Raw genomic sequence first — 26,688 nt, forward strand, 5'->3', positions numbered from 1 at the left:
TTTTACACCAGTACTAAGGTTTTTCATGTTAATCCAATTAGCTGGGACTACATTGGGCACCTCACATTTATCCTTAAGGCCCCCATACACGGGCTGATAAAAGCTGCAGACAGACCGAGTTGGCAGCTTATTGGCCCGTGTGTGGGGCCATCTGACGGGCTTTCCCGGTCGATATCTGGTCGAAAGTTGGCCAGATTTCAATCGGGCGGGTTAAAAAATCCCTTCGGATCATGGCCACATCTCTGCGTCTCCTGCATTATGATCCGATCGTTTGGCCCTAGGGCGCATGATCGGATCAGTCCGATATCGCCCACTTCAATGTGGATATTCACCCATCACTATTAATGATCTACGTTTCCAATTTTCATTAGGGTTATGCAGACATAACCTCTCCTTCCTCCTTGTTTCCACTAGGGATGCAACAAAAACCGAATCCTAATTGAATTAGAACCTTGCGCTGTGTGCAGTTAAAAACATTTTTACTTCCTTGTTTGTGTGACAAAAAGCCCCATGATTTTTAGGATTCGGTTTGGATTCAGCCAAATTCTGCTGAAAAAGTCTGAATTCTGTCCGAATCCTGAATCAAATATTGGATTTGGTGCATCCCTAGAATCCACTACTGATTTCTCTCCTGATTCCTTGCTCCCGAGTCCTACAGTTCTTCTGTATATGGCTTTGTTCCTAAATATCCTCCTATTCCTTTGTCAGTGCTATCCTTTTCTGTCTTACAGAGGGTTTCCAATATGTTTAAGTAACAGCCCAGTATTCAATAACACTGGTCTGTGTTATTATTTTCACTCTTTGATAAATGTGCTCCTAAATGTCTGCAGAACCAGAGCTGGTCCTTGTGCTGACCCACACTTTTTTGGTACTTGTGCACCTAATGTGTAAAGAAGCATTTTATTCTCTGTACTTTCCCATGAGCAGAAGAGGTAATGTGTAGTACCTTTAATAAAGCAATGCATTTCTCCTTTGTTATGTCCTTGGAACTTATTGTGAGATGTGCAAGTCGTAAAATATTTCCTTACCTTCTATGGGGACCCACTAAAACGTGAATTTTGCCTGAGACAATCTTTATCTAGTAAGTGGTTAGTAAGTGCAGTTCTGCCTTCATGGGTTGCATTTCAGATTTGCATAGGTAGACCTATAGAATAATTGTGGATACCCACTTGTAAGTTCATGAGCTGATGATTCATTTTCAAGGGACTTGTCCCTTAAGCACTACCCTAGAAATTAACAAAATTATTATTTTGACTTAATTGCTAGTAAAATGCTTGTCATCATAGCAACCAATTTTACATTACTGGGACTTCTGTATCCCCTGCTAATATGTGTGCCAATTAATGGGGTCAAGGTTTTCATAACCTAATTCATTTACTTCATTCTTGGGAATTCAGAGATCATTTAAATTTTTGCAGCAGCCAGGACCGCCATCAGGGAGGCACTGGGGGGACCGGTGGCTCCTATATGTTAAGGGGGGCCTATGCTGCATTTCCTGGATTAACCTGGACCCCTTGAGCTGCCAAAGTAGGAGCCGAGTTACGCCAAAGAAGGAGCCGGGTTGGGCCGAAGTAGGAGCTGAGTTGCATCAAAGTAGGAGCTGAGTTGCATCAAAGTAGGAGCCGAGCCGAAGTAGGAACCACTGCCGAAGTAGGAGCCAAAGCCACGGAAAGGACCAGAGGAAGTAGACAGGTAAGTTCCACTGAACACCAATGACCACCTTTTTGTTTATTAAACCGTTGGGCACTATTTTTTTTTTTTTGTAGGGGGGGGCACCCTGGCCACTGATCTTTTTTTTTTAACTTGGTGGGGGGAAATCTGGCTGCATCATTTGTTTGTTTTTGCCTTACTATCTCCCCCTGTATTTAGCTAAGTTTGTATTATGAGACATGACGAGCTCTGTATAAACAAACTCAATGGACACAGGGAGGGTAAAATGCTTTGTGGCCCATGGGAGAAGAATAATACACATTTTCTCTACAGAGCTGTATAAAACTGATGAATTTGTATTTTTCCCTATAGTTTAACCAGTTGTACAGACAACTGCTGAAAGTGGAGTGCTGTGGTGTGCTGTGAAGTGGGATACTGATTTGCTAAGTATACCATTATGTAATAATGTCTCCTGGGCAGTTTGGGTTGTTAATACCTTTAATATAATACTTTGCATAGGAAGTGATTAGCAATAAATAATATATGCCTCATCTTGTACAATAAGGCTCTGTGGAAGAGGAAACAACATGGATCACTAGAGGAGATGTATTTATGTGGTTGAAAGGGTGAGTAGGAGGAAAGAATAAGAAATGAGTAGGCTGGAAACAAAACGAGGATGGAGGAAGAAGGGGGAGCTCTGCAGTGCTTTATTTATAGCTCATTCTGTAAATTCGGCGCATTCAATTATGGCTTTATTTTTTAACATCCCTGAATCTTCTGAACAAATACATTCTGGAAAGGAATGTTTTTCTATTGGGAGTTAGAGTGAAGTATTTAGAAAACCTATTAGCCCCACACATTAAAGGGATACTGTCATGGGAAAAAAAAATTTTTCCAAAATGAATCAGTTAATAGTGCTGCTCCAGCAGAATTCTGCACTGAAATCCATTTCTCAAAAGAGCAAACAGATTTTTTTATATTCAATTTTGAAATCTGACATGGGGCTAGACATTTTGTCAATTTCCCAGCTGCCCCATGTCATGTGACTTGTGCTCTGATAAACTTCAATCACTCTTTACTGCTGTACTGCAAGTTGGAGTAATATCACCCCCTCCCTTTCCCCCCCCCAGCAGCCAAACAAAAGAACAATGGGAAGGTAACCAGATAACAGCTCACTAACACAAGATAACAGCTGCCTGGTAGATCTAAGAACAACACTCAATAGTAAAAACCCATGTCCCACTGGGACACATTCAGTTACATTGAGAAGGAAAAACAGCAGCCTGCCAGAAAGCATTTCTCTCCTGAAGTGCAGGCACAAGTCACATGACATCGGGCAGCTGGGAAATGGACAAAATGTCTAGCCCCATGTCAGATTTCAAAATTGAATATAAAAAAATCTGTTTGCTCTTTTGAGAAATGGATTTCAATGCAGAATTCTGCTGGAGCAGCACTATTAACTGATTCATTTTGAAAAAAAATTTTTTTCCCATGACAGTATCCCTTTAAAGATAGGTCACATAGGTCTCAGAAAGCTCTCTCATCCAGCATGCCCCCTTTCTTCCCCTCTTGAGCAGATCTATCTCCTCCAGATATGAAAGTCTAAGACAATAAATGCATGTATTCTGGTGGAGCTGCATGTATTAGAAGCATGGAGCCTGTCTTGGTGTTGGACAGATTTCCAAGCAGAGGAGAAGGAATGCAGAAAGTTAATATAGATGTTTAAGCTCAGGGGACATACTGAAGGTCTAATTGCATTTGGAGATATACAGCATAGTGCAGATCTAAACCCAGTTTCCTTGACTACCACAAAGAGGTAATACATGGGTAGTTAGTACATTTATAAACAAAGACCACCCCAGAAGGCAAGAGCACAAGCCGTTGACTGTCCTAAGGCCAATGGAAAATGTCCATGAGTAGGAATCAGCTAGCTGTCCTTGTCCTTAGGGTTGTTCCTCAGATTTCTGAGCTCCAGCTCCAACTGTCGACAAAGAAGATCTCTTTGGCTCAGCTGTTCCTTCAAGCGCCGGATTTCTTCTTGCTGCCTGAAGAACATGCGGAGCAGCTGCAAAGTACAGGTAAGCAAGCAGCACTGTGAGAGTACAGTAGTGCAGCAGAAGCTGTGATTGGCTGTTAATGCTAATTTATGTGTATATTGTAATATTATTATGTAGGTAAGAACTGTGATAAGTGCAAGATAAAGAGAGTGGACAAGAGCAGCAAAAGTTCAGCACAGGCTGGGTTACTTACCTCATTCTCAGTTCGAGGTGGAACATTCTCAAGCAGATCAATTCCATTCACCACTAAACTCCTCTTCTCTTTCACTGGGGCTTTAAATACGGCATTGTTCTCTTTCCTATAACCCTCCTTCAGGCTCATCAGAACTGGGCCTAGAGAAAAGGAATGAATTAGGTCCTGGAGAAGCCATACAATTATATGGTCAAGGCTACACAAATAGAACTGATAAAGTAACTAGGCCCAGAAATAAATATACTGAATTACAAAAATAAGGAGCCCATTTGTAAAATATGAAATATTCATATTTTGGCTAAAATTCCAACCCTTTCGTATTGCAGATACAATTTTAACAAGCTGAAGAATGACATTAGAATTGGCAAATGTCTAGAAGCTCTAAAATCAAAGTGTGAATAGAATGTGCCCATAACATGCTGGCATCTGACAAATTGCTGTTAATGGCGAATTAACATCTCGCAGTCCCTAGAAAACTAGGTCAATATCCCCTAAACTTCCCCATAACAATTTCTCACCTTTGTTGACTCCACGCAGCCACTCTTCTGGGCTCAGTGCTGGTTCTGTGCCTGAAGTCATTGGATAAATGTCTTCTTGGTAGTTTTCTGACTGAAATGAGAAATTGGTATTATGATTATATAGAATTACTTATAGCATCCTTGGAAGGGACATAGGCCATTTCCTGGGAGGCTTTGTCATGACTTGAAATCAAAATCCTGCTGCTGGCTTATACAAGACACACATATATGGCTTGCTCACAATAGAGTTTATACCCCAACACTTGTTAAAATAGACTGACTTGGTGGGGCTGGTTCTAGGAGGAACTTCCCTGGGAAGTTCAGGTGGAAATGCAGCAGGCTCCAACTTTCAGGTAAAAAGTAATCTGTTAAAATAGTGAGTAGTGATGGGCGAATAAATTCACCTGGCGAAATTCGCAGTGAATTTCCGCGTTTCGCCGCCGGTGAATAAATTTGCGAAAATTCCCAGCCAAAAATTCACTGGCGTCAAAAAGTCCCTCGCTGCAAAACTGACGTGAGCAACTTTTCGGGCGCACGTCCAAAAATGACGCAGATGTCAATTTTCGTTTTTCGCAAATTTTTCGCAAATTTTTTGCCATTTCGCGGGAAATTTGCCAATTTTTCAGCGAAGCGAAATGGGAGAAATTCGTCCATCACTAATAGTGAGCTATACCTATCTTTTTATCTCTATAAATTTGAAACTTATATGAACATTTCAAGTGCGGAGAGCTGGGAGGGGACATCATATGATTTTACTTTGTTTTTTTTAAAGGGTGAAATGTAATTTATTTCACTGAATCAAATTAAAATCTAATGTCTACAAAGCAATACCAGACAAAGAAGATGGTGTTAATGAGGCCTAGACTAGACAATAAGTAAACTTCTTATATCCTTGCCAGAGCCCAAGATGACCACAGCCTTTTAGAATGAAGATCTGTGGTTCTGAAGATACCTCCAGTAGCTCCCCATTGTCTTTTTTTTCTGCTGATTTACAGCACATGCCCTTGGCTGCTTTCACATGTTACTGAGCTTAGGGACTGACTCGCGATATTCTGTATATATACAATATAAAGGTCCCAATTCAGGACTAATTAATAGTTAATTCAGATTTACATTACATGGCAGCTCATAAATGAATGTGTTCTGCATCACAATTGAATGATCAGCCTACAGTATCATTATCTATGACAAATATAACTTTATTCTCTTTGTGATAAGGATTACTGATGACCTCTCAACAGCAGCCCAGAGCACACTGAGCATGTGCAATGTCACTAAAAAGATGGTCTAACCCCTATTATCTATTCTCCTTATGTATGCAAAAAAGGCCATAGCCCTGCACTGGAAGGCTACCTCTGAACCAACAGTCCTATGCTGGCTAGATATTATCCAGAAAGCTACACCTTTATACAAATTGACATATATGAGAAGAAACTGTCTTGATAAATTTTGTAAAGTATTTGGCATTGGTTAGACCCGATAGACATTTGAGAGAGACCCCATCTAAGGGAGGAAAGCCCCATACCCCGATCTTCTCAAATCATTAGCCTGGTAACCAGCTCCCATTCCCAAAAAGCACCCCCATGATGGCCCCCCTACGCCACTACTGATATACACAGCTGGCCTCCCCTGGACGCACCGTATGTGACTCCACATTGCCTATATAGTTCTTATGTAAATTATTAAAGAAAATACATTTGTTATAAATAAATGTACACTGCACGTCATCTCTGAAATGTACTCTGAAGTTTATTGTTGATTACGGTTTTTTAAAAAAATGTAAACTTACAATGTACTACCATACCACTGTAATAATAATTGTTTTTTTTCTGTAAATTTTAGTAAACAGAATTGAGAAAAAAAATGGTCTAGCAAGAACCAAGATGTGGAGCTTCCTCGGACAGCTTTGAAGCCCTAAACAGTACCATAACTATTACACAGCTGTTGAGAACTTTGGGCTGAAATATTAAGTTCAGTAAATAAAATAATAAATACAGTATGTATAGCCATGTTCATTTTTAGGCTTAGTTTTCCTTTAAATGACAACTGCCTTTTAGGAAGGCTATACTTACCCTTCTAGGAACAATCATGGATATTGGCTCTATCTGGTTCTTCAAGGTGATGAGTTTATAGAATCGAAAAATCTCACATGCCGACACATCCAACCCATGTTTTGGCATCACCCCTGCAAAAGAGATTGTCCAATTATTTAGAGCCATGTTTGCTATGATGCTCACCAAATATACAGTATACCAGTGAGACACATACTGTATGCTTCTTTTATCTTCCGTCAATGGGCTAAAATTCCTCTTTTTGCTCCTGCTTTGCATTTGTGTGTTGTGCAAGTTCATTTTGTTATTGCATGTTATACAGATGCAGCCACGTTGGTTTGTCTGTTTGACACAGAATAACTAAACACAGATATCCCATTTATCTCATTTAACACAGAAAACTGCGTCACAACATCCCATCTAATTAAGGCATTCACCATTGTTCACAATGGTGCTTTGGTATGCTAATGGAAAGGTTAAATGCATTAAATGAGTTAAGATGACTTTAGATAACGCAGTTTCTTCAATTAACCATGAGTCATGACGCATTTATCTCACAAATCCAAGTGGCTTCATCTGTAGTTAAACCGCAGAACCCTGCAGCACCAGATTTCTCTGAGCAAGGTACAAGTATCGCATGTAATTTGAGTTATGATGCTCGGCTACATCCAGAAGATAAAATGGGATCTACAGGATTCTACAATATCAATCAATTGGTGGACAATAAATGTACGTCTAATAAATAAATGGAAATGGTTGGGACTCAGGTCACTAACTTAATACTGCAAATTACATTTTAGAGAATGTAGATGCAGGGGAACTTTTATAATATTACTGGCATTAGCCCCTACTCCTAACATCTGTCCTGGTGAAAATATCTGCCTGGGACATTTCCTCTAGAACAGGGCTGTCCAACTGGAGCTCCCCCCTCCTTGTGTGGCCCCCCACATGAAAGTCTGCCTGCTATGACTACCTTGTGTAAGCTTTAAAATATATCAGTACTGAGAATAACTGCCCCCTGTATTGTTTATCAGACATTAGGCTCTTGCATTGTTCACACCTGAAACTCTTCTATTGCACACATTCCTAATGCTCAGTACTGTTCACACCTCAGACCCAGACTGAAAATGCCCACATTGTTCACATGTTCATACAAACTGCTGGAGGGGCACCAGCTTTGTGTCACCGTATGTAGCACAGTATGATCTTTTTATTTTAGAGTGGTCCTCATAGGCTTCCCTGTCTCCTGCTGTATTCTACCTGCCCTTTGCTCCTTGTGTGTGCCATACTCTTCCTGCCCTTTGTTCCCTGTGTGTGCCATAATCTGCCTGCCCTATGCCCCCTGTGTGTGCCATACACACACAGGGGGAGCGATTCTGGTAGGGTTTGTTAACATTTGGAAATTGGTGTAAGGGGGCCCTAAGGTGTTTAATCATGTGTTGGGGGTGCAGTGTTATCAAGAGGAGAGGAGGAGGCATATGGATTTAAGGGTATGTTTAATATGACTTGACTATAATATCCCTGCAGTTAGCACCAACCATTTTGTTTTTTGGTGTGCTACCACCATTATTGTGGACTTGGTCTTAAAAGTTCTTGTGGTAACATGGGTGTGGTTTTTAAGTGGGTGCGGTTCAAAAACAGGGAGTGGTCTACAGTGGCTTTCATTATCTCCCTCCACCACATAGACCAGAAAAATTCCATCCCTCTGTACCACAGAAGTTGGACAGCACGACTCTAGAATGTTGGTCCTTACCTAACCCTTTCTGGGGGGCAGGAGAGCGGAATTCCATTAGAAACACTAGGTATGGCTTCTCTGCTGTGATCTCATAATAGCGAATGTTACCATCTCCCTGGTGTGAGAAAGAAGTAGGCAGTTAGCCAAATTACTCTAGTAGAATACGTTTTCCTAATGGTAGAGCTGCAATGAAATACAAGTATAGCTCACCTTTCCAGCCAAGTACAACATATGTGTATCTACATCATAAAAGGGGAATAACATCCCAGAAAGGCCATCTATTTCCTCTTCAGTCACAGGCATGGACAGATCCTCCTACAACCACAAGATTACAGATGTGAAATTAAAAAAAACCACCACACACACAAACACATACAACTTTAGTTAGACTGCTAGATGTGTGCATAGAGTTGTGCAAAGCTAATGACAATTCAGGCTTTAAGTAAGTAAATTCAACTTACCAAACAACTGGTTATTCGGATACCTACAGCAAAATCATACCCTCCAACAAATTTACAAACCCCTAGAGGCATAAAGTAGAAGACTAATGGGCATTACCCAAATATACCCAATTCTGGTTATGCTTTTCTCGTATGTCAATAGTCCTATGGTGTTGCATAGTGATGAATGAGATTTTTTGCCAAGTTTCGCTATGAAAATTACGCTCACAGACCTTAATTAATGGGTGAAAAAATTTGTTGTGTGTCAAAAATTTGTCGTGCAATATGTCTTGCGTCAAAAAATTTTTTGTCGTCCATAGACTTGGGAAATTTCCACCAATTTTCCGCGAATCGAAACAGGTCAGATTCACTCATCATTGGCTGTTGCAATTTAAACATTCACTTCCAAAACTGTATAGAAAGTTGGTGCAGGACATTTCATATTTGATATGTGTTGAGGAAGGATGTTCTGGAGTCAATCGCAGAGCCTCAAAGATATAATTAGCTAACTAAGATGATCATCAAAGCAAGTTTTCTGAACTTTATATTGTGATTGGATTAGTGGAAGAGTTTATATGCCGAGGACTTCCCACACCAGTCAGTTGAACTAAAGAAGCTGCTCGGATGAGTAGTGAAATGTCTTCAGTGATCACTCAGCAAGTCCAGTTGTTTTAGAATTACTTATATTAGATACACCATGACCTGAATGAATGAAAATCTTCATAGTCAACTTTCAGTTCCTGTATCAAAGCTAATTAAGTTTGTTCAGAATTTAGTTGTTCAAGGTTTGTATTTATTTTAGAATGGGTTCCTGCTTTTAAAAGCAAATCTTCAAATATCTGACATTGGGACTACAATATAGAAAAGTATCTGGTTTTGTATTCCATCGTTGTTTCTACTATTGAAAGGTTCTTCAAATGAAAGATCATTGTTGTTGTTGTCAGATCAGGCATGATGGCACTCTCTGTTCAGTGTGATATGTAGTCTGCAAAAGTAACCTTAAGGCTTGCACTTCACAACGGAAAAGAAGGTAGATTCTGTGCAGTGGTTTGTACATATTCTAATCACCATCTGTAACTTTATAATATGGTGGATTCATTTCATAAAAACTACTACTAATAATATGGTATGGTACGGATTTTAGCTATGGGATCTGTTATCTAGAAAGACCTGAATTATGGGAAGGCCTTCTCCCATAAACGCCATTTTAATCAAAATTTTAATAAATTATTTCCTTTTTCTTAGTAATAATAAAATAATACATTGTACTCAATCCTATGATATAAATATTCCAAATTGGAGACAAAGCAAACTTATTTGATTTAATTCATGTGATCATGTGATGTCCCATTCTGGATAACAGGTCCTAATAGGGCTATACTATAGAGGAAGCAGACCCTGCGGCTGCAGAGGGGCCCCAGGAGGTATAGGGGGCCCATGAGGTCCTAATTAATGAGCAATTTCAGTAGATATTGGTAAAACAAGTCAAACTCTGGACATTTTGGAGCCCTATAATGAATATACTATGGGGCCCAGTAACTTCTAGTTATGCCCCTGTCCAAACCTTTAATAATAAACCCAAAGCATTGAGAAATTCTTTGGCTGCCCTTCAGTTACTCACTTGGTCCCACAATGCTATCTGCCTTGTGTTCCATTTGGAGACACCTGTTGTGAGAAGACGTTTCATATCCCCAAGGAAAACAACCCGTAACACCTTATGATTCTTACAAGTGGCTTCCTAAGAGAAAGACAAAAGGCATATGAGTTGCATGAAGGGATGCATAAAAGTGAGAAGAGGTACAAGAAAGCAACAGATACAGTCACTATATAATAGTAAGGAAGTGTGAGAGTGACAGCAATTTAAGATGCAATGTGTGTAGAGCCTGACCGATAGATAAAAGTTAAGTCTGGACCATTATAATCAGTGAGTAAGGTAATCTAGGTTTCCCTTACCTGCAGGACACGCCCTGAGCGAGGTTCTAGAACACGTAACTTTTTGTCCTTACACGTGGTGGCCAACAGACTCCCATCCGTGTTAAAAGACATACAGAGGATGACATCTGTGTGACAGTCTATCATCTTCACTGCTTCCCCGACATCCAGATTCCAGATCAAGATCTGTGTGAACGGGCAAAAAAAAAAAAAAAAGATTTTGACAGCTCACTAAGGGGCAGACACACATCTATGTTACAGACTTCAGAGAAGAGGCATAATAAATGTGTTTTTATAACTTCTGATCCAGTTGAGAATGTTACATCTCACAGGATCTGGTGCTCTGACAGCCTTCACATATTTTTACATTTCAGGCTAGATAAAGGTAACATTGAAAGGCATATTGTTTAGATGCCTTACAAAGTGGAAAAGGGAAGCTAAAGCACAAGTTGTCTCAGAATACTACTTTTTACATCTTCCTGTAGAATAATTTTAGGGTGAGCTACTCCTTTAAACTAGGCCAGTATCTAGTCTAATTGTATCTATGGGCCCTTTTCAGACTGTTAATAAACACTGACTTCCCTAGCCCTTAGCCTACCTTATGCTTTTTAAGCATCTATGTGTTTTACTTTGTGTTATTTTCCCAATTATTTTAGTTTCCTTTTAACAACCGAAGGGAAAGCAACAACATCTTTAGGTCAAGACTTCATATTGAATACATATCTTAATATCATCATGACACTGACCTTATAGTCATAACCAGCACTGAAGAGAATGTTGATAGCTGTTGGGTGCCATTCTATTAGCCCCACTCTCCGGCTGTGTCCGTATAACTCCAGGACAGCCTCTGTCATGTTCCGCTTCAATCCACCATCTGGTATTTCCCATATCCTCACCTAAGAAGTAGCATAGAAATAAAGAGCCATGCTGATATAGATATATAAGCAAACTATTCAGAGCAATGAGTGTGTGGGATATGCTCTACTACCACACAGTATGAGGAAGTTCATCTTTCTTTCATTTCTAGAGAGAGAGAGAGACTTTACTCAGAGGCTGGACATTTCTATATAGCAATGATTTTGATTTGGTTCTGGGCTCTGGAACAGGAGGTTTAAATTTGTTTTCCCACAAACTCGAGGGCAGTGCTGTCCAATTTATATGGTACAGAGGGCCGGAATTTTTCTAATCTACATGGTGGAGGGCCGATAATGGAAGCCAGTATTAGCCACTCCCTGTTTTAGACCACACCCATGTTACCGCAAGACCATGTCCACATTAATAGCACACCAAAACAACAGATGGTTGGTGCTCATTGCAGGGATCAGGGCCAGAACTAGGGGTAGGCAGAAAAGGCGGCTGTCTAGGACGCCATCATTGAGGGGCGCACTTTTAAAGTTTTTTTTTTTCATTTTTTGCAAGCGTTTATTTAATAATTTGTTTAAGTAATCATGGTCACTCAGTCGGGTGGAACCCCCCTCCTTCACCTTCTCCCTCTTGCCAACAAGTAATAGCTCCTTCTGTGCAGTGTGCAGTGTATATACGCGTCAATAACGTCACTGATGCGGTTGGGTGGCAGAGAGAGCAATGGTGCCCAATTACCATTTTAAATAAGGTGTGAACAGGTGAACAATGTGGGCAATTTCAGTCTGGGTCTAAGGTGTGAACACTGCAGGTCTTTAGGATATAAACAATAGAGGTGTCACAGGTGTGAACAATGCAGGGGGATAACATGTTTGAACAATATAGGGGATTACTGTGTGAATTTGAGGTTTAAACAATGCAGGGACCAGTTACTCTCTGTAGTGATACCTTTTAAATTTTACTAATGGTAAAGAGACACAGCAGGCAGATTTTGATGTGGAGGGCCACATAAGGGGTACGGCCTGTGGGCCTCCAGTTGGACAGCCCTGCTCTAGGCGATCATCTTTATTATTCTTTACAGCACATATGCACAGGAAATGTACATAATAATACACCTAACTGGGAATACTGCCTTGCAGCAAGAATCAAGTTTCGGGGTAGACCACTTTAAGTCTCGAGTATACAAAATAATCTAAACTTTACTTGTAACAACACATAAATCAGTAGAGAAATGCATATTCACTCACCGAGGTGTCTTCAGAGCAGGATGCAATGATATTCTCAATGAATGGGTTCCACTTAATGTCCAAAACAGTGCCTTGGTGTCCACACACTTTACTGTAATTAGGTTCAATGCGGCCAGTCTGGGGGAGGTACAGAACATTGTACGGTGAACCCCCCCACCTTGCAGTCCTGTGAGAGGAGCACAGATACACGTCAGTGGCTCCTCCCACAATCTGCATAATCCAGCACATGTAACATCACTAAACCACATTTTAACCCTTCTCCTTCTGCATACAGTGACCCCCATGTCATTATACTAAAACATGATCACATAAAGAAGTTTTCTATTGTGACACAAGTGGCATGTGAAATAAAGAGTTTTTTTTTTTTAAATTGAGTACATGAGAGTGCTGGTCCTTACTATATATATATATATATATATATATATATATATATATATATATATATATATATATATATATATATATATATATATATATATATATATATATATATATATATATATATATATATATATATTCCCACACTCTTACATTTTTATAGGGGCATATGCATTCCTGTGCACTTTTTTTTAATTGCCCAGACTTTCCCCAAATCTGTGCATTATAATGTGGCCTTATAGTTATTCTTTCCAATTAATTATTATACATATGGTCTTCATTCCTGAGTATTTATATCTCCTCTAAGGATCTCTTAAAAATAATGCAAAATTATAAGAAAAATATCTACCCTGAGTGTGACCAACAATTTAGATTCTTACATTTGGGTTATAATACAATGTTTTGTGAATCTTATAATTCTAGAAAATAATCTTATTGCCCAAAATGTAAGAAATATAAACTGGATATTTTCCACTATATTTGGTCATGTCCTACTATCAAGGCATTTTGGGATAACATACAGGAATTTATGAGAAAAATAACTAAATTTAAAATTGAACCTGTCCCACAGTTTGTTCTTCTTGATTTTATAGATTATTTCAAAGAATCTGATAAGGATTTGCTTCCTAATGTTTCCGTTGAAATGATTAATCTTTGTTTTTTGGTTACGGCAGCAGCACGGAAGACAATTTTTCTAAATTGGATTAAAGATACTGCTCCTGTTTTGGAAGTTGTTTTTCAGTACATTTATAATCTTTGTTGACAGGGTGCTGTTAGATATAAGATAGGAGATCAATCGATAAGGAAACAATTTAAGTCTAAATGGTCTATTTATTTGGAAACTTAAGAAAGGTCAAAAAAGCAATTTATCTACAACTTTATGGGTAAAGATTTTGAGATCCGGTGACATATTGTTATCTGTCAGGTTTGAATTTGAATAGTCCAATTCACATAAACACAATATTTTTTCTCTTTGTATTTATCTCAAACAGAGTGATGTTATTTTACTCTTTGGCAACATGATAGTTTCCAGTTATTACTTTGTATTCGTTTTCACTGGTTTTAACTAGTGTTGGTTAATATTCTTCTATTAATCTATCAATTATTTCATTTAATTTGCATTGAAATCGTCATGTCGATTTATTAAATGAATTGTTTATTGATGTATTATTATAAAATTCAATTAAAAAGAAATTGAAAAGAAAGGGGTATATATCTGTGGCTACCCTGGACAGGGTTCTCTAGTACAATCAGGTGATACATGTCCATGGAATACCAGATTAGATGATAAATATGGACATGTCATATAAGCCATACAGTATATAGACTGCGCTATGGTTGGAATGAGGAGCAGTTGGCTCAGCCACAGTGCTTGCCATATTTGTGCAGCAGGAGTATTAGAAACTTTAACTGACAGGCAGAGGTGGGACAGTCAGGTTGGCAAAACAGTCAGGTTTAGGAACTTCAACTAACAATTACTTACATAAAAAACCTCACAGCAAAAAACGTGATCAACATGACCTATAGGTAACTTTTAATGTACATTCATATTTTAAAAAGGAGTTTTTTAGTGTCAGTATCACTTTAACTTTTAGTATGTTATAAAATATAAGTGGCTAATTCTAAGCAATTTTTGGTCTTCATTTTTAAAAATGATTTGCCTCCTTCTTCTGACTATTTCCAGCTTTGAAATCGGATCTACTGACCCCATCTAAAAATCAGTTGCTCTGTAACGCTTGGTACTGCTATTGCTACTTTTTATTTCTCATTTTTCTATTCAAGCCCCTATTTATATTCCAGTCTCATATTCAAATCAGTGCATGGTTGCTAGTGTAATTTGGACCCTAGCAACCAGATTGCTGAACTTGCAAACTGCAGAGCTGCTGAATAAAAAGCTAAATAACTAAAAAAACACAAATAATAAAACATGAAAACCAATGCAAATTGTCTCAGAATATCACTCTCTACATCATAATAAAAGTTCATTTAAAGGTGAACAACCCCTTTATGGAACTTTGATCAGCTGGCCTGTAGCAGGAGATAGTGCCTACAAAAGCATGAATGATCTTTAAATATGAAAACTGTCCTTGTTTATTGCCATTAACAGGGAAAATAATCGGTTTCAGTCCCAGCGACTCACTACTTCTGAATAGTGATGGGCGAATTTATTCGGCAGGCGCAAATCTGTGGCAAATTCCCACGATTCACCTCCGGCGAATAAATTTGCAGTGAAAATTCGCCAGCAAAAAACGGACGCTGGCGTAAAAAAAACGGACACCGGCTTCAAAAACGGAAGCCGGCGCCGCTTCGTGAATTTTTCACAGTTTCCCCGAATTTTTCAGCAAAACGCCCCAAATTCGCCCACCACTACTTCTGAACCAATTAAGTCTACCAGGCATTTAGCTGTAACAGGCTTTTGGTGCAGATTTGTCCCAGTGCAGTAGCCTAAAGCATTTGATCTAAAATCTTCTGACACTGGGTAAGCCTTGGGCCTGTTTAATGTTAACTGCTCTATGTGTCACTCACCTGGTGCAAAGGAATTACAAGGAATGAACCCCCTCCTGCACTTTCGGTGACAATTGCCAGGAACTTAGGGTTGACAGCACAGAAGTGGTTGTCGTGTACGTTCTTAGTTATGGGTATACAATCGTAACAGTTCTCTCGGCTCGCCACTTTCCCGTACACATTCCGAAATTTGGAGCACCGATACTGTGGGCGCCATGACATCTGTAAGAAAAAGGTTACAGAGGGTAGTACCATATTGCTGATCTTTAAATATGTTTCAGACAACATTTCGAGGCTTGATAAAGGGCTAGAGTTGGCTGATCTGTTTGCACATAAACACTATTTCACAATAAGATTCGGAGGGCTGCATTGAGTTTGTATTTAGATCCTATACCTGTATCACACTCCTCAGGCCTGACTTAGTCTCCATCTTTAAACTACAGTGACAATGAACAGAACCCACAGACATAACCCAGAATGTCGGGCACATTTCAGCTGTTATTTAAAACATTTCAGTATTTATCTTCATTAACATATTGAGTTGTTCATAACAATAAAGACACTATATAAATCATGTTATGTTTGGGCTGGGTTGTACCAGTGCCATGCATATATTAAAACGTCATGTCAACACCGGTTACAATAAGTGATTGTGAGGGTCTACAGAGAAATTACTGTACATGGCATTTTCAAATTTCAATAGTAACTATGTAATGCATGTGTTAATGTCACCCATCCCACAGTGTGTGTGATTATATGCTGAATATATTTCTGCCCTTACAGGTCACTGTAAATAATATCTTTCATTCAATTAAGTTAGTAGGGAATACTAAACTACAATGTAGTTAAAGGGGAAGTTCCCCTTTATGTTACCTTTTAGTATGTTATAGAATGACTAATTCTAAGCATCTTTTCAGCTTTTCAACTGGCCTTGTTTTTTTCTTTTCATAGTTTTTGACTTATTTGCCACCTTCTTCTTCTTACTATTTAAATAGCTTTTAAAGGAGAACTCAATCTAGTATTCTACCTAGTCCTCCCTCCTTGGTCCCCCCCCGCATAGGTGATAACACCTATAAGTGCCCCTAATCCTTTACTTGACTATAGGCAGGGCAGCCGTCAGGGGGGGACAGGGGGGAGAGTTGTAGGGGGTCCCGAGGGTAAGGGGGGCCCGGCCTCGCCACACTTACTTGATTAGCCGGGCCTCCCATCTTTGTGAGAGCTGCTGACTTCGGGAAGGCATGGACGTTTATAAGGGGCCCAGGCCACCAATTTTCTTATAATGTGGGGGGGGGGGCTGGCCACCAATTTTTTTTATGGGGGGCCCTGACCACCAATATCTTTTTATTAACATGTGGGAACCCTAGCCACCAATATTTTTTTTGGTTTTTTACAGGTGGTGGGGGGCGGACCTGGGGGGCTGGTTTACAAACGCCTGATCCAGCATCTCACTCACAACTCCCTCCTCGACCCCTTGCAATCTGGCTTTCGCCCATCACACTCGACTGAAACTGCACTCACCAAAGTAACCAATGATCTTCTATTGGCAAAGTCTAAAGGTCATTATTCCATTCTAATCCTTCTAGATCTCTCTGCAGCCTTTGACACAGTTGACCACACACTCCTCCTTGACATTCTACACTCATCTGGCATTCGGGACACTGCTCTTTCATGGTTTACATCTTATCTGTCTGACCGTTCCTTTAAAGTTTCCTTCTCTAACTCTACTTCTACTACTTTCCCACTCTCTGTTGGAGTTCCTCAAGGCTCTGTTCTTGGCCCCCTGCTGTTCTCGCTCTATACAACTTCACTAGGAAAACTTATTCAGTCATTTGGACTTCAGTATCACCTTTATGCTGATGACACCCAACTCTACTTGTCTACTCCTGATCTTTCTAATTCTGTCCTTTCCCAAGTCACAGACTGTCTCTCTGCTGTCTCCTCCTGGATGTCACAGCGCCACCTGAAACTGAACCTTTCTAAAACAGAACTCATTATATTTCCTCCAAGATCTTCCCCTGTCCCTCAGATATCACTCACCGTAAACAACACCACCTTTCATTCCACCACACAGGCACGCTGCCTAGGAGTTATCTTAGACTCACATCTGTCTTTTCACCACACATTCAAACACTTGCAAAATCTTGTCGTATTCAACTGCGCAACATTGCTCGAATACGACCCTATCTCAGTTCAGAATCAACTAAAACACTGATTCAATCTCTCATCATCTCCCGCCTTGATTACTGCAACTTACTCCTCACAGGTATTCCAACAAGTCACCTTTCACAACTCCAATCTGTTCTAAACGCGGCCGCTAGACTCATTCATCTAGCTCGCCGCTCAACATCAGCTGCTCCCATATGTATGTCCCTTCACTGGCTCCCAATCTCTTCTAGAATTAAATTCAAATTACTTACACTCACATTCAAGGCCCTTAATAATGAAACCCCTCCCTATATTTCATCTCTAATCTCCAAATACACTCCTTCACGCAACCTTCGCTCTGCTTCTGATCTTCGCCTCACTTCTCCTCTGGTCACTTCTGCCCATTCTCGTCTACAAGACTTCTCTCGGGCTTCTGCTTTTCTCTGGAACTCTCTGCCACAAGCTGTCAGACTTTCTCCTTCCTTCCAAACTTTCAAGCGCTCCTTAAAGACCCATCTGTTTAAAGAGGCCTATTCGATGTACCTTAATTAATCATTGCTGTATCAAAAATGACAGTGTTTATACAATCCTAATGTCTCAATTGTACCCTAAACTTTTAATTTGTAAACCCTATTGTACTCTGTAATCCTTGTCTGTTATCCACCATTTATTCCCTGTTTGCTATAACTGCAGTAAAGCACTGCGTATCTTGACAGCGCTATATAAATAAATGATGATGATGATGATGATGATGACCTGTGGGTTGGGGAGGGCAGACCTGTAGGTGGGGCTTGCGGTGGGCGCAGCCCAGGGGGCCCAGGAAATTTTGTTGTATGGGGCCCTGCGATGTAGGATGGCAGTCCTGACTATAGGTGCAGAGTAAGCGCAGTTGAGCTCATAGGCGCCATCTTCCGGCTCTTCTGCGCACAAGCGCATTTGGAGCAGTTTTCCGGTTCGTAGCAACTGTGCATGCGCCAGTACGCAAATTGCCTAAGGAAAGAGGACTCAAAGAATACAGAAGAGTTGTAAAATGGGCCCATGTGCACTTAATCTGCTCTTATAGGCAAGTAAAGGATTAGGGGCATTTATAGGTGTTATGCGGGGGGAGAGCTGGGAGGGGGAAACTATTACTGGGTAGGGGCTTTTATAAGTGGGGGGGTTGAGTTCTCCTTTAAATAGTGGCCACTGACCCCATCTAAAAACAAATGCTGTGTAAGGCTACAAATGTATTTTTATTGCTAGTTTTTATTACTCGACTTTCTATTCAGGCCTTTTCCTTTTCATATTCCAGTCTCTTGTTCAAAGCAATGCATGGTTGCTAGGGTAATGCCGACCCTAGCAACCAGATTATTGAATTGCAAACTGGAGAGCGGCTGAAGAAAAACCTAATTACTCAAAAACCACAAATAATAAAAAATGAAAGTCTGTTGCAAGTTGTGATCAAATGAATGTTCTACATCATCCTAAATGTAAATTGAAATCGGTTTCCCCCAAAGAAATAACGTTTTGTCTTTTTATATTAGCTAAATGATCGTGTAAGCTTTGCTGCAATACTTTGCATACACTATTCTGCCAATTTGTTTACCAGAAGTCATGTATTCTTTTTAAAAAAAGTTATTTACATGAATTGCCTTACTAACAATCATGAACGGTTTTATTCTTACCATCAGTCAGTTAACCACAAGAATTGCCTCTCCATGTTCAGAAAGCCTACTAAGTTCATACATGAACCTGTTAACTGTAAGAACAGTGTTTTACTTACAGCAGTCCATTTGCCTAAACTGATTTAGCAGCTAATTATCTGCATGCACTCTTTGCACGTCTGACTAACTACACAGCATATTTTTGGCAATAAAACGTTATAAAGTGTGGATTATTCTTCATACTAATTCTTCCACCTTGTCTGAACTGCAAGAACACGAATACCTTCAACCTTTTCTGGGAAAGGGTAGAGAATTCTACATGAAAGTCACATAGTCTGTAAGTGCTTTGGGACAGGAATGTATTATGTATTTATTCTCATTTTCTTATGTATAATAACTATAGTTGTGTTTGTGTTTTTCACTGTGTACATTTCTATATAAATACAAAGGGAACCACAAGTGAGAGGAATTTATGTGTAATTAAAAGCGTGACTAGAAAATAATGGGACTCATTTTTAATAAGGGGGCAAGGTGGAAAGTGCATGAAAAGGGGCACCAAGGCAACAGATCCTTAAATTATATTAAATATAAAGTTCAACGTAAGGCAGAGTAATCCATTTTCTAAATCGGATCAGCTTCAGTCACGAGGCAAGTTCTCTTTCCTACCCTTCGTCTTCCTAACCAACTCAAGAATACATGAGACAGACATCTGTTCATAATAGGACATTTACATTTTGTTGTGGAGACTTAGTTCAACGTGGAAGGGTCATTGTGCTGCAGTGTAACAGTGTACAAGGCAGAAATCTCTCTGTTGCAGTATTATATTGTTTCCAAGGGCAAAGGACTAATATAATAAAGTACTGGATTTCCTGTGTAGCACAGTGGGGGAGTCAATATGTCTATAGAAGAAGGATATCAGCACACGAGGCAACTAGCGTTGCAGGGCACAGCCTGCTCGTTTATTATGCGGTGATGCATAATAAACAAGCAGGCTGTGCCCTGCAACGCTAGTTGCCTCGTGTGCCAATATCCTTCTTCTATATCCAATTGTGAAGTTGCTGATCCTCTAATATTGTGCACCGGGCTGATTTCTTTGAGGGTGTGCGATTTTTCTAAATTGCTGGAGTCAATATGTCAACATTTTATAGATTAATGCATAAAAGAGATTGTGTTACCACATTTAATTGCACATCTTGGAAATCAATGTGTTACATTTTCACACTCAATATTGTTAAGGTAAACATTTTCTACATTAAAGGGGTGGTTTGCCTTTAAGTAAACTTTTAGTATGTAGTAGGATGACTTTTCACTTCAGCTTTTAATTGGCCTTCTTTATTTATTTCTATAGTTTTTTTTAATTATTTGCCTTCTCTTTACAGCTTTCAAATGAAGGTCACTGATCCCATCTAAAAAAAAAAAAACAACTGCTCTGTAAGGGTAGCACTACATGGACGTTTTCGTCGTGATTCGACGCCCTGCGACAAAATGCTAATCGCATGTGACGGAAATAAGGTAAGAGATAGAAATGTCGGATGAAGTCGCAGCGGTCATCCGTCACGACATGACGATTCTGCACCTGCATCCGACAGTCGTGTCACGTTGGTCTAACGCTGCGACTTCATCCGACATTTCTATTTTCGTTGCATACGATTTGTCTAATGCGTTTTGTCACAGTGCGTCGAATTGCTCCGAAAACGTCTCTATAGTCCTACCCTTAGGCTACAAATTTATTGTGGCTTTTAATCAATTCTTTAATAAAATTGTTATTGTGCTAGTAACCAGATGAAATTGCAAACTGGAGAGCTCCTGGAAAGCTAAATAAGTTAAACACCACAAATAATAAAAAATGAAAACCAATTGCAACCAACCAATTGTCTAAGAATATCACTTTCTACATCATACTAAAAGTTAACTCACAGGCAAACAACCCCTTTAAAGCACAGAATCCATGCGGCAAAGGGTTATACGGACTATACGAGTGGCACAGTCAATGTTTTGAAGGTGAGACACTCGGTATTCTCATCACATTCGACTCTGAGGAAGTGCCGGGAGATCCGGCAAGAAACGCGTAAGTCAGTCAGCCCTGTATACCCACCGCTGTAACCCTCATTCATGTGTGTGTTGAAATAAAGCCTAACTTTTTACACCGATGCAGTTGCCTACATACCGTGTCCTGGATCAGCGCCGAATGTGATGAGAATACCGAGTGTCTTACATTGAATACCGGCGGGAAGTGGCTGGCGTCTCACACAGGCTGCGACCAGGAGGACACAGCAACACTGGGTGAGCTTCGATGCGAATCACATCATTTTCTGTATAGTTACTTGCAATGTTTTGAAGGTACATAGAGTTGAAGGTTCTAGGAATTCATGCAATACTGAATATTTTTGACAAGTTTGGTGAACAACTAAACATGCAAGTTTCTAGGGTAATCAAACTATCTGGCTACTTATTACAATGTGAATGATATGTCAAAGATGGTGACATCTGAAGAAATTCACAGAGGTGTTGATTCTGTGTAGTTACTGTGATAGGATTATCCAATGTGTCATGCAACTCCTAGATACAGGTGTTACTTGTGAGAGTTGCATGAATGGATGTGTGAAGTGTTCTGAAACCGCCAGGGTACAGATGTTAGAACAGCATTGTATGTAGCAGACAGGTGGTGTTGAAGGCCCCGCCTCTGTTCAGGGATGGTTTCTCCACCTTGACATGAATCGCCACTTTCAGGCCTCATTCACACCAGCGGCCTTCTTTATCCAAGATTTGGACATTATTATATTTAAAGGAGTGTCCCTTGTCTTTTAGGTGTAGAAAGACACTTTTTATGTCTCAGTGTGTTTCTAGGTTTGAAAAACACAGGGAAGTGGTGTTTGTTGAAAATCCTCCTGAGTTTCTCTGACACTCCAGCTACATATGGGATGACTATGGGTAGCCACACGCTATCAAAGCTCCTCTGAGATGATTTTGCTCTGTGTCTTTGGACTCTGTATCAGTCGTCGCACATTCTGCCCTGTGGTGCAGAGTTCTAATGACACCCAGTTTGTGTTCCAGCGGATGGTGGAAATCAAACAACAGATATTGATCCGTATGAACGAGGTGTGAAAAAAGCGATTCATGTCAAGGTGGAGAAACCATCCCTGAACAGAGGCGGGGGCCTTCAACACCACCTGTCTGCTACATACAATGCTGTTCTAACATCTGTACCCTGGCGGATTCAGAACAATTCACACATCCATTCATGCAACTCTCACAAGTAACACCTGTATCTAGGAGTTGCATGACACACTGGATAATCCTATCACAGTAACTACACAGAATCAACACCTCAGTTGAAGAGTTACAATGTGCCATTGTGATTGGATTAGTGGAAGAGTTTATATGGCGAGAACTTCCCACACCAGTCAGTTGAACTGAAGAAGCTGCTCGGATGAGTAGTGAAACATCTTCAATGATTACTCAGCAAGTCCAGTTGTTTTTAGATTTACCTATACTAGATATACCATGACCTAGATGGATTAAAATCATCATTGTCACTATTGTGTTTTACTTTCAATTCATGGAATCATGTATATCTTTGTAGAAAAAACAAAAGAAATGTATTTATATCTGGAAGTTCAGATAATGCTTATGCATCTTTTCTATATATAAGCCCAGCTAAATGAGCTCATGTCAAAAATATATTTATTTTAAGTGAATATTAGCTTCCTTGTAATCGGTGGCGTAACTTTAGCAGAAGCAGAGAACAGGGTGGCCGGAATGCGGGGTTCAGATCCGGATTCCTAACTTCTGTGCCCCGAGGCCTCTTCACGCTGAATGGTCCTAGCGCCCGACAACAGCATGCTGCAGGGTCCTAACGCCCGACAACTTAATGCGCATGCACTTAAGCGCTACCGATTAGTTATTTTTAGAATGTGGCTGGACGGCATGCTGCCCCTACAGTCTTGCCACCCTAGGCCTGGGCCTCTGTGGGAGAGGGGACCTTCGGGGGGGGGGAAATGGGCAGGTGGGTGGGGAGTGCTGTACATCAGGCCCCTCTGAAGATTTTTTTGCAGGGGTTATACCACTGCTTGCAATCACTGAAAAAGTGGATTTTGCAGCTTTCAATATACTACTACTTTGATGGCTAAATGACTCTTTGAGCTGTAACTTACTCTAAGGGAAGTTATCATTGCCTCAGAAACCAGGGTCAACCTGGGCCGGTGTACATGGTGGGCCTCGCCAACCCAGACCCAAACCCTGCTGCGCTCCCTTCCCCCAATTGCCACAAAAATAAGTAAAAGGTGTGCTTGCAGAGGGACTGGGCTGGTGGTGGGTGAGCAGGTGGTTGGTGGTGGCCCCAGAGGGGATGTGGGGGCCCCAGTCTCAGAATCTGAACACTCAGTAATTGCATGGATTCGGCTTCAGCCCCTAAATGGAATTTATATACCTTTACTTTTATCTCTCTGAATACACGTCATTTTGTCACTTATGGAAACTGGGCATATTCTGCCCAAAATCAGCCTGTGTGCATAGTACCCGATGGATGCTTTTTCTGGCCAGTAGAATGCCATATCAGAGTATGACATTACTTAACAGTGACTCTCTCTCTAACTGGAAATGTAAAGTAGTTGTTGTTGTTTATTACTAGATCCTGATATCTCTATTTAAATTGTTGGTGGGCTCACGCAAGCAGGAATATTCTTACATGTTCTATTAATCTGTCCTGTTTTCAGCCATCTGTTAGAAATTCACAATGTTCTTGTTATATCGATTGCTAAGAGAGGGGGGAAAAAAAGACTTCTCGTGTAGAAAGTGTATTCATACTATTTACAGTTACAATTGTTGCAACAGGCCAGCGTTGCATATACTGACACTGCAATGTGGGCAGCACAATGTAATTTTGAAGTGGCCTTAAAAAAAGTTACTTTATTTTGGTTGAGACATTACCCTGTTGAATACAAGAGGTCCTCTGCAGTCAGTGCAGAGGATCTATTGTATTCGTCTGTGTGAATTTTGTGGTCACAGCCTCATTGCACCCCCTCTTAATGGTTTTAAAATTTAGTGGTGAACACAACTTTCCCTTGTACATTACCCTGGTCATCCGTTTTGTCCTCCTCCCAGCTGCCAGTTCTCAGGGTACAGTGTCATTACTATAATCAGGAGGAAGATTAATGCAAAGTGTTATAATGCCTGAGTGATTGGGGCACCATTATTGTCAGTGTGCAGTAACTTTTATTCTTACAGCCCACGCTAAGCAGTCTTTCTGCCTGAACGCATTGCAAGGAAAATCTGCAAAACAACATTGTTTTGTAAAGTGTTTGCTCCTAACCATTGGCAATTCAGGATGGACATTTTATGCCAACATAAGATATATATCTACCAGTTTAGGATATGTGATGTGGATGTGGTGCTCCCTGCAAACTGGGGGAAGCCATGGATTTTGGCATCATTACTTCTTGTTTTAGTGCATCTCAAACTACATTTACCATTGGCAGTGAATCCCTGCAGAAAAGAAAGATATATGGCCAGTGCTGCCAAAATGTATTAGACTATACCTAGCCTCTATTTTAGCAGCACTGTTTATTCTTTTAATGGAGACATTTCCCTGGTTTTACACTTGTGGGACTATTTTGAAACATTTCCATTTCTCAATAGCCTGACAAGCAAATGCACCCACATTTGCAGGTGATGTGGTAGAAGTGAAGGGTTGAATAAGTTTGAACATTTTTTCTCAGCCTCCCAATAATATAATCTACATGGGTAAAACCTGCTGGAAATCGTATTATTTTTACAAAATTAAAGTTTAAATTTTAACGTTTGTGTCTCTGTTGTTTCAGTCTGGCAACTCAGTGATCCAGGATCAGATTTGGTTACAATTTTCTACATTTAATTGCTACAATTAGTTGATACATTTCTCAGCAGCATCTGTGGAGTATTAGCAACTATTGTATCAATTCTAACAGCTGCCTTTAATGAAACTCAGGGATTCCGCTCAGCAGGTACAAAGATAAGAAATGTATCAACTAAATGTATCCATTTAGAACAGTTAAAAAAATTGGCCACCCCCCCAGAGCTACTTGAAAAGGCGGAAAACAAAACTTTACACTTCAGTGTTAGAAAAATGGTCACAAATAGATAAAAGAAAGTCATTGGAAAAAGTCTTTATTTCTGGTGAACTATCTGATACCTACTGAACTAAAAAAAAAGGGTCTGAAGGTGAACAACCTCTTTGAGGTCTTTACAATCTATTCTTATATTTCTAATGTCTATGGTCTAATCTCATCTAGTCTATGTACATATATTTCTATCCAGTGGCGTAACTAAATGGGAAGCAGACCCTGCAGGGGGCCAAGGAGGTATAGGGGCCTCATGAGGCCATCATTTAATAAATATTTGTAAAATAGTTCAACCTGTAGACATTTTGAGGGAAAATAAATTTGCAGTGGGGCCCAGTAATATCTAGTTACGCCACTGTTTCTATCAACACACACATAAATACCCACCTTTAAACGAAAGTATGGTGGTGGTAAGGATCTCTCCCATTCATAAAGTGGTTGGTAGAAAGGCATATTGTCTCCAATGGATCCCTCCAGTTTTTTTTAATGAAAACTCTTTATTTCCAGAGGCATGCAACAACAGGGGGAATGTACTTTTATCAAACTCAGCTATACACTTAGAAGTATCTCTAATTTTTTTTAGTTTTTTACTCTGATAAATACGATTGCACTTTTCATTGCTGCCTCAAATACATTTGACCTTTAATTTAACAGGTGCTCTTTTATACCCTATTCCACATGTGTCACGCTACTAGCAGGAAAATGAATATAGATTTGGAATTTACTATCTAACATTGGTTTTGCCATTAGTATGAGTTAATCCAGATTAGTTAGTAGTAAAAGGCAGTGCCTATGTGAAATGGCAATGACACATTTCAGAGGTTTCTGGAGAGCAGATTCCATACCTGTATATAAGCTAACTGGTACAAATAAGAAAATGCTTTATCTGAAAACCCATTATTCAGAATGCTCTAGGGTGCATTCTAAGTATATCAAATCTTTCACAATTATTTTCTTTTCCAATAATAATAATAATAATAATAATCATCATCATAATAATAATAAAACAGTATCTTGGACTTCATGGTAACTAAACTGCATAAATCCATACTGGTGCCAAATATTCCTGTTGGGTTTATTTGGGGGCAGATTTATCAAGGGTCCAAAGTGAATTCGAGGGAATTTTGGAAGGCAAAAAATTTGAAATTTGAAGTCATTTTTTGCATACTTCGACCATCGAATAGGATACAGCGACTTCAACTTCGATTAGAAGTAAAATCGTTCTAATATTCAAC

General features: G+C 39.8%; 1 protein-coding gene across 5 annotated transcripts in view; it reads right to left on the minus strand.

The window, feature by feature from the left end:
- Positions 1-3,141: 3,141 nt before the first annotated feature.
- Positions 3,142-26,688, minus strand: part of coro2b.S (coronin, actin binding protein, 2B S homeolog) — a 43,963-nt gene continuing 20,416 nt past the window's right edge. For 3 of the 5 annotated variants that reach the window (XM_018255231.2, XM_018255230.2, XM_041588191.1), the window contains exons 2-12: positions 15,589-15,789; positions 12,685-12,801; positions 11,323-11,472; positions 10,598-10,762; positions 10,266-10,382; positions 8,415-8,519; positions 8,223-8,319; positions 6,491-6,603; positions 4,419-4,509; positions 3,901-4,040; positions 3,142-3,715 (exon numbers count right to left, since the gene is read on the minus strand). In XM_018255231.2, the coding sequence (XP_018110720.1) occupies positions 3,578-3,715; positions 3,901-4,040; positions 4,419-4,509; positions 6,491-6,603; positions 8,223-8,319; positions 8,415-8,519; positions 10,266-10,382; positions 10,598-10,762; positions 11,323-11,472; positions 12,685-12,801; positions 15,589-15,789 (1,434 nt within the window). In that variant the 3' untranslated portion in view covers positions 3,142-3,577. Of the gene's footprint in view, positions 3,716-3,900; positions 4,041-4,418; positions 4,510-6,490; positions 6,604-8,222; positions 8,320-8,414; positions 8,520-10,265; positions 10,383-10,597; positions 10,763-11,322; positions 11,473-12,684; positions 12,802-15,588; positions 15,790-25,840; positions 25,949-26,688 lie in introns of all 5 variants that reach the window. The other 2 variants (XM_041588190.1, XM_041588189.1) reach the window with 1 other exon arrangement.

Source organism: Xenopus laevis, chromosome 3S, assembly GCF_017654675.1.
Source record: "Xenopus laevis strain J_2021 chromosome 3S, Xenopus_laevis_v10.1, whole genome shotgun sequence".
Lineage (NCBI taxonomy): Eukaryota > Metazoa > Chordata > Amphibia > Anura > Pipidae > Xenopus > Xenopus laevis.